The 14,000-nt window shown below is 31.6% G+C and overlaps 4 protein-coding genes across 5 annotated transcripts in view; 1 reads left to right on the top strand and 3 right to left on the bottom strand.

Moving 5' to 3' along the window:
* LOC106307132 (UPF0483 protein CG5412) overlaps positions 1–413 on the bottom strand; it is a 1,321-nt gene extending 908 nt beyond the window's left edge. The window contains exon 1 of the mRNA XM_013744004.1: positions 80–413. Within this exon, the coding sequence (XP_013599458.1) occupies positions 80–301 (222 nt within the window). The 5' untranslated portion in view covers positions 302–413. The remainder of the gene's footprint in view (positions 1–79) is intronic.
* Positions 414–582: 169 nt separating this feature from the next.
* On the top strand, positions 583–1,380 carry LOC106307133. The gene has a single exon (XM_013744006.1). It carries the CDS (start codon positions 759–761, stop codon positions 1,287–1,289), a length of 531 nt encoding a protein of 176 aa, XP_013599460.1. The 5' UTR covers positions 583–758; the 3' UTR covers positions 1,290–1,380.
* Positions 1,381–1,441: 61 nt separating this feature from the next.
* LOC106307131 (bark storage protein A-like) lies at positions 1,442–5,990 on the bottom strand. The gene is made up of 6 exons (XM_013744003.1): positions 5,683–5,990; positions 5,457–5,524; positions 2,389–2,544; positions 2,082–2,294; positions 1,816–1,995; positions 1,442–1,732 (listed from the first exon to the last, which is right to left on the bottom strand). Exons 1-6 carry the CDS (start codon positions 5,939–5,941, stop codon positions 1,556–1,558), a joined length of 1,053 nt encoding a protein of 350 aa, XP_013599457.1. The 5' UTR covers positions 5,942–5,990; the 3' UTR covers positions 1,442–1,555.
* Positions 5,991–6,594: 604 nt separating this feature from the next.
* On the bottom strand, positions 6,595–9,102 carry LOC106320212 (bark storage protein A-like). 2 transcript variants are annotated; one of them, XM_013758660.1, is made up of 6 exons: positions 8,719–9,102; positions 8,479–8,546; positions 7,651–7,806; positions 7,335–7,550; positions 7,035–7,211; positions 6,595–6,941 (listed from the first exon to the last, which is right to left on the bottom strand). In XM_013758660.1, exons 1-6 carry the CDS (start codon positions 8,960–8,962, stop codon positions 6,759–6,761), a joined length of 1,044 nt encoding a protein of 347 aa, XP_013614114.1. In that variant the 5' UTR covers positions 8,963–9,102; the 3' UTR covers positions 6,595–6,758. The 2 variants fall into 2 exon arrangements, with proteins under 2 accessions (XP_013614114.1, XP_013614065.1); XM_013758611.1 differs by having other exon boundaries at positions 6,614–6,941; positions 7,035–7,214; positions 8,719–9,098.
* Positions 9,103–14,000: the final 4,898 nt, after the last annotated feature.

Here is a 14,000-nt window from a genome sequence, read left to right as displayed (position 1 = left end):
AAAAAAAAAAAAAAAAAAAAAAAACACGAATCTTCTTCATCGTGAATAAAGACAAGTAAGAAAAAAAAAAGAAGGAGACCTTGTTAAACTGGAACCACTCGTAATAAGGAGGATCGAAGATGCCTTCGACATCAGATTTGCCTTGACAAGGGAACGGCGCGTCGAGGAAAACGAGATCGAGTCGGTCAATAACAGATTGAGGCCACTTGTGAAGCTGAATCTTCATTATCTCTCCGCTCGTACGGAACCCATGGAGACACAGAAACCTTGGCTTCCTCACAATCGTCCCTTCGCTTCCCATTTCTTTTACACAAAAAAATAAAAATAAATAAATCACAGTTTGTGTCTTGTTTGCCTTCTCTGTCTTTATAGAGCTGTGTGTGTGTCTCTCTCTCTCGTTCGTGGTTCACATTTGACCAATATATACTAAATCCTTTTTTTAATTTAACGCACATGGAAAGAACCAAAAATGTCGATGGGGTTTCAGAAAAAAAAAAATCAGGTTGCTCACCTGATTAGTTGGCAGTTGTTGGTTGAAATCGATGGCTACAAAACAATACTCCCTACCAGAATTTTCTAACGGACGGTTAAGATTAAAATCTCATCACACGGAAATTTGGAATCTAACCCGCGTGGAACGACATCTTGTCCCCCGCAAGTTAGATCCGTGTCGGTCCAAGAAATCGAACCGGTTATTATTAAACCGGAATTTTAATCTCTACATCGTATAAAGTCAAACCAAAAAAAAAACAATTTTGATGGAAGAAGGAAGGATGAGGAGAGGCAAGGAGGAAGACGATGAGGTTGAGCAGTTGCTCCAAGCGGCTCAAGACGAGATGATTCTCAAGCTCTCCGTCGATTCTCATGCATCACGCTCCAGACCTGATTACCTCGATCCGGATCTTCACTCTAGATTCCTCGCCCTCAGATCTAAACCTTCGCAGCAGAAGAAGAATAAGAAGACGACGGAGCAGAAACGGCGGCCGGTTTCTCCGCCGAAATCGAAGGATGTTGAAGAAACGCCAGACGATCTCATGCTCAGATTCGCCGCCCTGAAGAGTACTCTTCCCTCCTCCTCGTCCGCCTCTGTTCCGCCGTCAGTTCTTCGTCCGGGTGAAATGGGAGATGAGGCTGATGAATTAGGAGAAGATGATGAAGTGGAGAAGCTGATACAGTGGGCTATAGACGCTGCTCGTCTCGATCCTTCTCCTCCCTCCGATGATGATGATGATGACCGGAGTTCTGATAGTGATGATGAGAATGGTTCAAAGAGACATGTCAAACCCTAGTTGTAACAACTCTGCTCTTCCTTGTAAGTTTATATACATCCGTTTAGTCACACTTGGCCTCATTTTTTTTTTTAAATCAAGATTGAGTTAAGTCTGCATCGCATTCAGATTATCTAATCTTTGAACCTGATCAAGATTTTGGGATTGACCTCTGAGATTAATAAGTATTTGCTTTGTAAGAAGAAGCTGAACATTGAATACTTATATTTGATATAAGAGAATTGCAGATTAAATCACTGATAATGATATGATAATATTGGCTACACTTAGGAGTTAACGTTGTAGTTTGACGGTAGCTTCTTGATGAACTCTAGAACAGCTTTGGCAGTGTTTGCTGCAGCCAAAGATCCAAACTTTCGAATAGCATTAGTTCCTGTTTGTGCTCCAGCTAAATCTGATAACCCCCTAATTACAATTACTGGATACCCATTTGACACGCACGTCTGGTAAATTTCAAATCAGAAAACAAACAAAATGAGTATAAAGAATGATTCATAAGTGTATCTATAAACGCTGAATACATTACCATAGCCACTGCAGAACTCTCCATGTCTGAGGAGGAAACCTCAAAAGTATCGTATAAGAAGTCTCTGTAGACTGCATTATCCACAAATATATTAGCAGTTGCTGCCTTTAGTCCAACAACCAGTTTTGGTTTCTCTGGAAGACACAAACTTGCATTCACGCACTGCAACAGCTCCATCTTCTGCAACCACAAACAAAGAATGAACTGAGATTAACACTGGAGCGGTTATTTTGTTTTAATCAATATATATCATTTTTAAAAGAAACCTCTAGATCAGCTGCAAGATGAAGCCACTCTCGAGTTGTATTGATCCAAAACACGTTCTGAGGTGAATTGATGTGACCAGTGACTGAATACAGTTGCTCGTGACCGTATCCAAGACTCCCTAACATGTTGTTGTTGCCATCTCTTTGTGGAACATTATAGTTCCCAATATCTAAGTACGCTTCATCGTCACCTCCTTCTGCTTTGTCTGGATTCTATTTCACTCGAATGCAACCATAAGACAATAATATATGTGAAGAAGAAGCTATTGATTTTATATCAGCATCAAACTAGTAAATTTATATATACCAGCCAATCCCACAAGCCAGCATTGGTGATTTGATTAGGAATGCTAACGTCTCCTATGGACATTGAGTTGTTTATATTTCCTGCAATCCCAAAATGCACAATCCCTTTCACATCGAACAAGTCTATCATTTGTTGCGTTGCTGCTGCTGCGTTAACCTGCACATTTTTTTCTTATTAACTTATAATATCTATGTCCAAAAAATAAAAATGACTCCTGAGGTTCCGTTCTTCTCTGCTGGGTTTTCTATTGGTTAGTCTGTTCTTCGGACTTTGGGTCGTTTCGTTTGGATTCGGTAACATGTGCCGAATAAAATTTCGGCTTGGTTCGATTTGGTTAGTTATGCTTTCGATTAGTTTTTTTTTTTTTTTTGCATATAACAGCTTTCGATTAGTTAGGCTTTATTGGTTCAAAATTTATATATATATATATATATATATATATATATAATTTTTCGTAGAATTTTATATCAATCACTAATACAATTGAGAACTTACATCCTTTATATACTAAAGCACAAGTCAATTGGCCAATAAAAAAAAATAAAAACAATTAAAAATAATTTATATACTAAAGCACAAGTCACTTGACCAATAAAAAAAAATAAAAACAATTAAAAATAATTTCTAGATTTCAATTTTTCGAAACTGAAAAAAAAAACTGAATCCCTAAGTTTTCTCATACGGTCAAGCCACTATCACTTTCAAATTCCAAAAAAAAAATAGTGTGGTTTATAATCGAACACCATGTCACGGTTTCACACTGTGTCTATTTTCTTTACCATCATTTCTTCATTTTTCTTTTCTGTGTTTGAGGATAGTAATAATTTATATACAAGTTTATGTTTTGCCTTTCAAACTTTAATTTTCTTCCATTTACAACTAATGCTCTCTTATTCTTTTTAATTCTTTATGATTCAGTTTGAAGATGGTACTTGAATTTACTAAAGCTTCAAAACATTCTTCAACCAAGAAAGGAAAACACAAGGGTTTCTTCACTAATTTAGGTAACAGTACGTATATCTGCTAATATGAATCTTCTATATACATATTGACTTATTGAGTATTGACAAACTGATTTATTATGGTTTACCTTTTTTACAAATATCTTTTCTTATAATAGAACATATTCAACTATTTTACAAACATGTAATTATGAGTCTATTATAAGATTTTATATATGGTTTGTGTCTTAACCTTGAACTTCAAGGTTAGTGATAAGTGTTGGCTGCAGAAAAAGACGATGGAGAAGAATAACAAAATACAAGTTCAACCAAAAAAATCTCAAAATGTATTCTTTTTTTTATTATTATTATTTAATTAGGCATTTATTTTTGTACAAGGCTTACGATTTCAAAACCTTTGAAAGAATAGTTTGAATAAAAGTCTAATGTTTTATATTTTATTTTAGTTTCACTTTAGTTTTATCATAGTAAAAATAAATAGATTTATATTTTAAAGAAGACTTATTTACAAATCAAATACAAACAAAATGATGTATCAAATGTAGTAATTATATATATTTTTTTGTAAAATAGTAATTATATTATTATTTTTTGGTATTTACAAATTATCATTTTCTATAAATGTTGCTTCCAAACATGTATCGTTTTTTTTGTAAAAACTTATAATAATTGGTTTGCCTTTCTATCTGTTTTGTTTTAATGTAACAAGTATATTTTTGTTCTTTTTCACATCTAATTTTAGGTTTCCATTTTATCCAGCTCCAAAAATATGACAAAAATAATATTTAGTTTTGATAAAAGAAAACAGAACACAAGAATTTTATCAAAATAAAACAATATAAATGCAAACAAACTTCTCCGTGCGTCTACGCACGGGATTAATACTAGTATATATATAAAATGCCAAAATTGATCTGTTTGGTGGTGCTAAATTGAACCGAAAACTAGATGAAAATTTATAATATTGCTGATCAGGTCACATCTCCATAAACAAACCAATCCCTCAAAACTTTCTGTTAATCACATGGCTAAAAGCAAGAGAAAAAAATGATGAAATAAGTTGTTTTTGGCAAAATATGTATTATATATATTTCTAGCCCTAAATATCAAACCTATATTTTTTTGAACACCAATATTAACCATATATTAAATGATTAGATTGTTATTTTGAATGGTCATACATTCCAATTTCACCTTGTCTGGAATTATTTTTATTTTAAGATTATAAAGTCCAAAAATAAATTAATAACTAAAGCCAAAAACTTTCTGAAAATAGAAACAGTAAAAGGCTTCCTCTTTTATCCGGATTTGCTTCGTATGTTACGGATATCAAATTTTTCGATTTGCTTTGCTTCAGAAAAATATGGATACCCGGAAAATATATAGATATTTGCGGATATTACGAATACTTACGGTTATATCATTTCGTTTTAGTTAATGCAAATAATCTAAAAAAGAGATAATTAAATTTGTTCTTTAAAATATTTTTTGCATGATATATAAAAAGACAATTATCTCAAATAGCCATTTTTAAGTTTTTGTCACAAAAATAATCCTCAAGAAAGAAAATGACCAAAATAACCATTTTTTATTTTAATTTTCTTTAATATTTTTTTTAATTTTTTAAAATTTGAAACTCTATCCCCAAAACTCCACCTCTTAACTCTAAACCATAAGTCTAGATTAATTAACCGTTTTACCCTTTAATAAAACTTATTTTGGTCATTTTCTAATGACAAAAACTTTAAAATGGCTATCCTAGAGTATTTATGTATATAAAATATAAAATAAAAAAGCAGTGAAACTATACGTTTTAAAATTTTAAAATTAGTAATAAAAAAGACAAACTTAAGAAAAATTTATAGATATCATAAATATTTTTTCTCCTTTTTATTTTAATATTTTTATACAGCTGTCGGAGCAGATATCCGGTTTTTTTAAAATTTTAGTATTTGTGATTTGCTTCGTTTCTAACGGATGTTGTTTTTTAATATTTGTTTTGCTCCGAACCTTTATTGATATCCGTATTTTTCGGATTGAACCGAAACAAATAAGAGATCAAATCAAATTTAACGGATAAAATGCATAACCCTAATAGTGACTCACCATTCCTCTCCCACATCTGACATACATAACGTTCTTTCCTTGAATCTTTCCTATCAGAAAACGTCTACCTGCAATCATTTCATTTGTCTCACACAGTCAGAAACTTATTCACATTTACATCTCAAAGGGACTTGCTTCCATTGACCCGAAACAAAAGAATCTCTCAACCACATGAAGCCTGAAAAAGAAACCAGTTCAAGTGGCAAATATTAAGCTAAGTAGATACCAGAGAGATCAATGAACGGGTGATTAGGATCGGGTCTGAATTCGACACTGTCCAGGAAAGCATCTTCTTCTGTCTCAATGACCGTCACGAGACCTACGTAAGGTCCTTTGCGGTTTACTTTACGGATGGTAGTGGCGGTTTTTAGTTTGTCTGCAGATGTGGCTGAAGCAGGCAAAACGTGTAAGGAAGAGATGATGATGATGAAGAGCAGAAGAATGTGATCCAGGGATGCCATTTGATTGGTGGCTTTGTTATCCATATTAAAATCCCAGCTGATGTGTACGAAGCATATATAGCACGAATAAGTTGCTATATATGTTATTGGTCAAAAAAAATTTGCTTGATATAGTCAAATTATTCTCCGGAATCGAAGATTGGATTTAAAATCCCCTCATGAAATTTGTCATATCCATATAATGAAATTTTGGGTCTAAAATATATATTAAATTTTATAGACAAAACATTTATTTACATATATTTTGTGTTTTGTTACATTAACGCCCGTGCTTCAATATATTAGATTACATTTCAAAAGTATTATATAATTAAATATTTTATTAACTGATATATTTTTCGTATTTTTATATTTGATCATAACAATTTGGTTCTTTTAAGTTATATACATCACCATTCTTTTATTAGCTTTGAAGGATTTATCAAACTGAATATTTTAGTATGAACAAAAATATATTTATATCTATTTCATGAATTTTCAAGGTTTTGAAATACATACAAATATAAATATATATTGTGAAAGACTACTCTAGTTGAAAATTTCCTAATGTTGATGGTATGGCCTCAACGCTGACGTAAGTCTGTATCACCCCCAGTCCCTGTAGGTTGCAATCACATGTTATTAATGTTATCAAGATTGAGCCATCGGATCTGACCCTCTAGAAGGTGATCAGTTGGTTGATATTAACTAGAGGCATGTACCAATAGTGACAGTCTCTGATAAATAAAAATGTTTTTGCAACGCTGAGATTAAGTGTGTTCGACTGAAGAAAATCTGAATAGTGAACACTTATTTGATAGAAGAAAATTACATATTAAATCACTCATTTTGATAAATAGGGCTACACGTAGGAATTAAGGTTGTAGTTTGGTGGCAGCTTCTTGATGAACTCTAGAACAGCTCTTGCAGTGTTAGTGGCAGCCAAAGATCCAAACTTCCGGACAGCATTATCTCCTGTCTGTGCTCCAGCTAAATCAGATAATCCCCTTATTACAATTACAGGATACCCGTTTGACACGCACGTCTTGTGAAAGACAAAACAGAAAAAGAAACAAAATGAGAAACTGAATGATTCGAAAGTGTATGTAAGTGTATGTATAAACATTGAATAAACTACCATAGCCACTGCAGAACTCTCCATATCTGAGGAGGAAACACCAAAAGTATAGTATAAGAAATCTCTGTAGGCTGCATTATCCACAAATGTATTAGCAGTGGCCGCCTTTAATCCAACAACTAGTTTTGGTTTCTCTGGAAGACACAAAGTTGCATTCACACACTGCAACAACTCCATCTTCTGCACCCATAAAATGATTAGCACTGGTATATTTATTTTTTTTGTTTTTTTTGGTAACATTTTAGCACTGGTATATACTATTCTTTTGTTTTAATCAATATATATATCATTCTTAACAACCTCTAGACCAGCTGCAAGTTGAAGCCACTCTTGAGTTGTATTGATCCAAAATACTTTCTTAGGTGAATTTTTGTGACCAATACTGACTGAGTATAGTTCCTCGTAGCTGTATCCAATACTCCCTAACATACTGTCGCTCCCATCCCCTTGTGGAACAGTATACTTCCCAAAATCTAAGTATGCTGCATAGTCACCTCCCTCTGCTTTGTCTGGATTCTGTTTTTACTCATAACCAAATCATGAGTTAATATATTAATTAGGAGAAGCAATTAATTATATATCATCAATATCAAACTACTATGACTTTAATATATACCAGCCAATCCCACAAGCCAGCATTGGTGATTTGCTTAGGAATGCTAACGTCTCCTATGGACATTGAGTTGTTTATATTTCCTGCAATCCCAAAATGCACAATCCCTTTCATATTGAACACATCTATCATTTGTTGTGTTGCTGCTGCTGCGTTTACCTACACATTTTCTTGTTAGTAACCGAAACTATCTATGTTTCATAAAAGAGTGTCAGATTTAACAGTTCACATGAACTAAATAGAAATTAAATAGACTAATATATGCCTCTATGAATATACTACTAACTATTAGAGGTACAATTACTATCCGGGTATAATTAGCTCCAAATTTTTAAAAACGATTTGATTTTAAAATATAGTAATAAATGAATCCTTATATTGTATGATTTTTATATCAAATTTGATATATTATAGTTGTTTTAACAATATTGTACTATTTATTTCTTTGTTTTATTTCTACGGTCCACGGATCCTGTAATATCAATATGCTTAATATGTATATATTTTCTTAATATTTCAAGTAACCGAAAGCCACAAGTGGATATTTTCTAAATCTGGATCCAAATATGTGATTTTCCATGATATCCCATCTTTTCTTACCCTTATTAAATATATTATCATTGATTAAATTATTATTTATTAGTTGTACTTGTACCTACGTTGACAACTGTTAGTCAAAACATATAATTTTTTCAAAAACAAATTTTGGGAGTAGTTAAATAACTAGAATAGTTTATGTTATAGAGAAAGATCATATTATTACGTATAGCTAGCCTATTTAGTATGTTATCTTTTTAAATTGTACTATATAGGCTAGATTTGGTTACTTACCATTCCTATCCCACATCTGACATACACAACCTTCTTTCCATGAATCTTCCCTATTCGAAAACGTCTACCTGCAATCATTTCATTTTTCTCACAAAGTCACAAAACATATTTACACTTACACATCTCAAAGTGACTTGCTTCCATTGGCCGGTAAGAAAAGACTCAACATATAAAAGATATCTATTCAAGAAGTGGCAGTTATTAAGAAAAGCATATATATATATATAATTATATATATACCAGAGAGATCCAAGAAGGGATGAGCAGGATCGGGTCTGAAATCTACACTTCCCAGGAAAGCATTTTCTTCAGTCTCAAAGACCGTCACGAGACCGATGTAAGGTCCTCTGCGGTTGACTTCCCGGATGGTAATAGCGTTTTTGAGTTTGTGTGAACGTGTGGCTGAAGCAGGCAAAACGTGTACGGTAGAGATGATGAGGATGAAGAGAAGAGGAAGACAGAGAGTGTGGTCCAGGGAAGCCATTTGATTGGTGGTGGGTTTGAGATCCAAAATCCCAGCTCATGTGTATGCATATATAGGCATATAGCATCCAAGTCAAACCATCTACGAGGCTCAGATGAGCAGAGACTAGTATAATATGTTTCGTCTTCCTCGTGATTCCCGTTTTGTTATCTTTTTTGTAAATAAACTAGGGGACCATCCTTTTGCAAAAAAAAAAAAAAAAAAAAAAACACAGAAGTTGTGTGCAGGTGCTTGATCGGTTCAGTTTTGAGCAGGAGTCGTGCGTGGGAGCGAGGTCTCACAGCGACACCTCAAGGGAGCCCGTTTTGTTATCTTTTTTGTAAATAAACTAGGGGACCATCCTTTTGCAAAAAAAAAAAAAAAAAAAACTAGGGGACCACGAACCAGTAGTAATCTTTTTATATATAAATAAGAGCTTATTTGTGAACTAGCCATATTTCACCAACAAATTAAGAATATAGCGTTGATTTTGACGTTATTAGATCTCATAGCATTTGTGCAATATTTTCCCAGTTTTGTCCTTCTTTTGAACCAGTTGCCAGTAACAGAAAAAAAATTGTGATCAATATTTGTGGTGATTATTGGGGCATGGTCACTGCGGCGGTAATGGTTATCGGAGCGGTGATTTTGGTTATCGCACTGGCGGTGGTGGTGACTACAAAGATGATGATGACAATGTCATGAATGATTAAGAATGAAACAGAGGTTGTCAATCCAAAAGAAACAATCGTGTTTCACACAAAGATTACTATGACTGCGATGATCGGAGAAATATATAATGTTATGGAAGAAGATAAACAAAGTAGATAGAATAGATCATTCTACATATTGTATAGTTCATATTAATGAAATTATAAAATGGTTTAATAATAGTGGCAGTAATGCTTATCCCACGTCAACCCAAACCTTCCATAAACTAAACGCAAAACACTAATCACTAAACCCTAAAAAAATTATAAACCCTAAACTAAATATCAAAATATGCACACAGTACATAATATGAAGCATTATTAAAATAGAGTAGTAACAAATGAAATAGCATAGTACATATTAATGTTCAGATTTTGAAATGTCTATGATTACAGTGAAAGAGTTAATACTTATCCCAAAATCAACTCAAACTTTCCATAAACTAAACCCTACACAATAATCACTAAACCCTAAACGAAAATATAAACCCTAACCCAATACCTAATATGCACATAGTACATAATATGAAGCAGTATCAAAATAGAATAGTAATAAACGAAATAACATAGTATATATTAATCAAATTTTGAAATGTATATGATTATAGGGAAAAAAGTAATGCTAACCCCAAAGTCAACACAAACGTTCGATAAACTAAACCCAACACAATAATCACTAAACCCTAAAAAAAATATAAACCATAACTCAAAGATCAAAATATGCACACAATACATAATATGAAAATAGTAACAAACAAAATAGCATAGTACATCTTGTTCAAATAGCATAGTACAACGAAAATTTACATGACAAACGAGGAAGCCTCGACCGTAACACCATCGTGGTCTGTATATTTCAAAAGCAGAGATGACATATCTAGCATATATTATGGATTTGGAGATGTTTGTAATGGCTATATAATTGGAGATGATCGTATTGTAACGGTGACAAAGGATAAGTGGTGGTAGTTGATAATCGAAGAAGAGTAAAATATATTTTTCTCTTTCATTAACCGGAAAGTAGGGATAATATAGTATATATTATAAAAATAATGGAGGTACTTTTTTTTGGTTAGTTACTTAATTATTGTTTTTTGTGGCTATACGTCCATATTTCCCTATAAATAAATGTAGACGGCTGCACGTTTTTAAAAATACCAATAATTAAGATATAAATTGTAAAAAATATCTTCAAATTGTTTTAAAGAACAATTTTAACAATGGAAAAGGGGTCCAGTCTCTTGATAAATGTCCATTCACTACAAGAAATATGTGTTTTGATAGCAGTAGAGGATAGCGTTTTTTGTCTTTCTGCTATGGTTGACATATCCTTTAGTTTTAGATAGCGTTTGTATATTTGGAAATGATAGAGTGGTGTATATAAAAACGCTATGATATCGTATTTTTAATAGCACATAATTAAAAACGCTATATTTGCATTTTTGAATCCCTAAACCCTAAACGAGGTTTCAACCCTAAATTCTAAACACGAACTTTAAACTCTAATATTCTAACGTCAAATCTTAAATTTAACCTAAAATATTAAATATTAACTCAAAGTTATATATTTTCATAAATAAATCTCAAATCTCTAAACCCTAAACCCTATACTCAACCTCTATTTTAAACTCATAACTTTAAATCTAACCCTAAATAAAAAAGTTTCAAACTTAAATAATTGCTTATAAAAGTGAAATCTAATCATTTTGTAATTTTATATCATTAGCTTTATAATATAAATGAATAACTTAATTTTATATATAAAATACTGAAAATATATAATTAAAATTACAAAAAATAAATATTAATTTACAAAAAATAAAAACACTTCTTGTAAGAATACCAAGCCATTGATTAACATTAAATCAAAGGCCACAAATCAATCCTTTAGTTTTTTTATTCTCTCTTCTCATTGGTTAACATATCAATCCTTTAGTTTTCTTATCTCTCTTCTCATTGGTCACTTTTTCAATGACAAGGATTACAATTTTTAACCATTGATTATTTTTGATCTAAAGGCCTAAAATCTCTCTCGTAGATCTCATCTCTTTTTCTTGTCATCTCTTTTATTCTTCCTCCTTTACAGGTTCACCATCAGACTTAACAATATTCTCAAACGAATCTGATAACCCAACCATTAGCGTCAGGATCGAGACCCAATCACCAGATCTACTCCTCCTGCGTTACAATTGGTGGGAGATGTAGTTGTCGTCGTCGGCGTTGTTCTTACACGGAGCTTCGATGTCGACCGTACAAGCATCTTTGTCACAAATCTGGATTGGAGACAAGCTCAAATAGTGACGAACCGGAAGGAAGTGCGCCAGAGGTGAAGGATGAGACAGCGGACGCTGCGGCGGAAGCACGACTAACAGAGGCAGAGGCGGAGGCGCGAGTAACGGAGCCAGAGGCGGAGGCGCGAGTAACGAAAACTGATGCAGAGGCGGAGGTCATGGAAGAACACGACGAAGAAGGTGGTGGTGCGGCGGGATAGGTTTAAATTAATTTTGTTATTAGGTTTTGTTATTATGTTTAGTTTATTAATTTTGGTTTTGTTATTAGGTTTAGTTTATTAAAATTGTAAATCATATTTTTGTAAGCCAGTTTAATTATAAATAAATTTAAATAATAAACAAAATTTTAATATATAAATCAGTTTAAAGTTTTAATTATGTTTTTCTTTTTTTTAAATAATAGCTAAAATAAATAAATTTTAAAATAAATAATTTTAGTGTAAATAATGGCAAAAATTAAATACTATTAAAAAAATATTTAATTGCATACAATAAAACGCTATAATATATAATAATAAGATAGCAGTGTGAAAAACCGCTATTTAATGTGTCTGACCTATTATGACGGGCGATGATGCAGCGCTTCATAAACCGCTATCGTATCGTTAGATAGCATTTTTCGTCCGCTAAGAAGAGCGTTTTTTCTTGTAGTGATTAAAAGTGGTTACATAATATTCCTCATGCGATTGTCATTTTTCACGTTCTAAGCCACGTTAAACTTTCATTGCAATTGTATGCGTTCATGTTCTGCTCTAAAGAGGCAACACGTCAATGACTATAGAACCATAGATACCATAATTAGTTTTAAGTGACCAAAAAGATTTCCCTAAGTTATTTAACTTCTTTAAGCCAAGAAAATGTAGTTAGAATCTCATATATATTATTTGAGGATCTTTTAAAAAGTTATAACTTCAATTTTGTATTAATTACAAAATAAACTTACTGATGTGTCATTTCCAAACTTTTTCTTATTGCTTACTTTTTCTCCCTAGAGAATTTCAATATTATTACATCAAAACAGTCTGCGTGTATATACATAGTTATAAATATCCCTATATATTAAAAGAGAAGCATTATAACATTTTTTGTAGACACGTGTCATCACCACAATCATTCTTAGAATCTTTAGAAAAATATGTTGGTCCATCAAAATATATAATAAGCTTTTATTAAACTAATCATAAATTAATTATAAATGTTCTTCATTGTTTCTTTAAATAAAAATAACGGAATTACCAAATGTGGCTAAAGTATATATGACAATTAATGATTTTAAATAATAAAGATTTGATAAAAATTAGTTTATTCTCTATCAGTTTTTAAATTTTAACATATTAAAATAAATTAAACAACCACATTAACTATATAGTAAAAATTTAGATTTTTCTATATATGTTATATTTTGAATTTTTAAAAACGAATATAAATGACTAAAGTTGTCAAAAATCTCACATTGAATTTTTCATGGTTTAAATTTTTTGTTATAATAAGATATAAATGATTACAAAATTATATAATAAGAAGTCTCATCTAATAAATATTAATATATTAATATTGTTTAAAATAAATTATGCACCATATAAAAATACATATGTATTTTAATTTCTAAATTTGCTCTTTTTTTTTATAAAAATTTTGAACAAATATTGACAACTTAATATTTAGTTTTAAAACTATTCGTAATGTTTTTAAAATTATAAATGACTAAAACTATTAAACATCCCACAAAAAAAATTGTTATCACTGATTCAAAATTTTTGTTATAAAAAATACTCCCTCCGTTCCTAAATATATGATGTTCTAAAAAAAATTGATGTTTCAATATATAAGAAGTTTTCATTTTTCTATGCAACTTTTACTTTATTAAAAACTGTGTAGTCAGATCGGAACTGAGTTTTTAATTATCAATATATAATTAGTCAATAATACGTAAAATAACATATAATACGTAAAACTAATTAATATAATATTTATTTCGCGCAAGGCGCAAGTCTTAACCTAGTGATTATATTAAAGTTAGGTCGTATGGCCATTACAAAATTAGGGGGGGGGGGGGGT

Source organism: Brassica oleracea, chromosome C1 (genome assembly GCF_000695525.1).
Source record: "Brassica oleracea var. oleracea cultivar TO1000 chromosome C1, BOL, whole genome shotgun sequence".
Lineage (NCBI taxonomy): Eukaryota > Viridiplantae > Streptophyta > Magnoliopsida > Brassicales > Brassicaceae > Brassica > Brassica oleracea.
This window is presented reverse-complemented; position numbering and strand designations above follow the sequence as displayed.

What these genes read in the sequence shown, in the direction of transcription:
- LOC106307133 (XM_013744006.1), top strand. Translation starts at nt 759, where the DNA reads ATGGAAGAAGGAAGGATGAGGAGAGGCAAGGAGGAAGACGATGAGGTT.
- LOC106307131 (XM_013744003.1), bottom strand. Translation starts at nt 5,941, where the DNA reads ATGGATAACAAAGCCACCAATCAAATGGCATCCCTGGATCACATTCTT. An exon ending in CTGGCTTGTGGGATTGGCTG is followed by an intron (nt 2,295 to 2,388) that starts GTATATATAAAT and finishes CGAGTGAAATAG; the next exon opens with AATCCAGACAAAGCAGAAGG. An exon ending in AGAGTTCTGCAGTGGCTATG is followed by an intron (nt 1,733 to 1,815) that starts GTAATGTATTCA and finishes GAAATTTACCAG; the next exon opens with ACGTGCGTGTCAAATGGGTA.
- LOC106320212 (XM_013758611.1), bottom strand. Translation starts at nt 8,962, where the DNA reads ATGGCTTCCCTGGACCACACTCTCTGTCTTCCTCTTCTCTTCATCCTC. An exon ending in TCAGATGTGGGATAGGAATG is followed by an intron (nt 7,807 to 8,478) that starts GTAAGTAACCAA and finishes GAAAATGTGTAG; the next exon opens with GTAAACGCAGCAGCAGCAAC. An exon ending in CTGGCTTGTGGGATTGGCTG is followed by an intron (nt 7,551 to 7,650) that starts GTATATATTAAA and finishes GAGTAAAAACAG; the next exon opens with AATCCAGACAAAGCAGAGGG.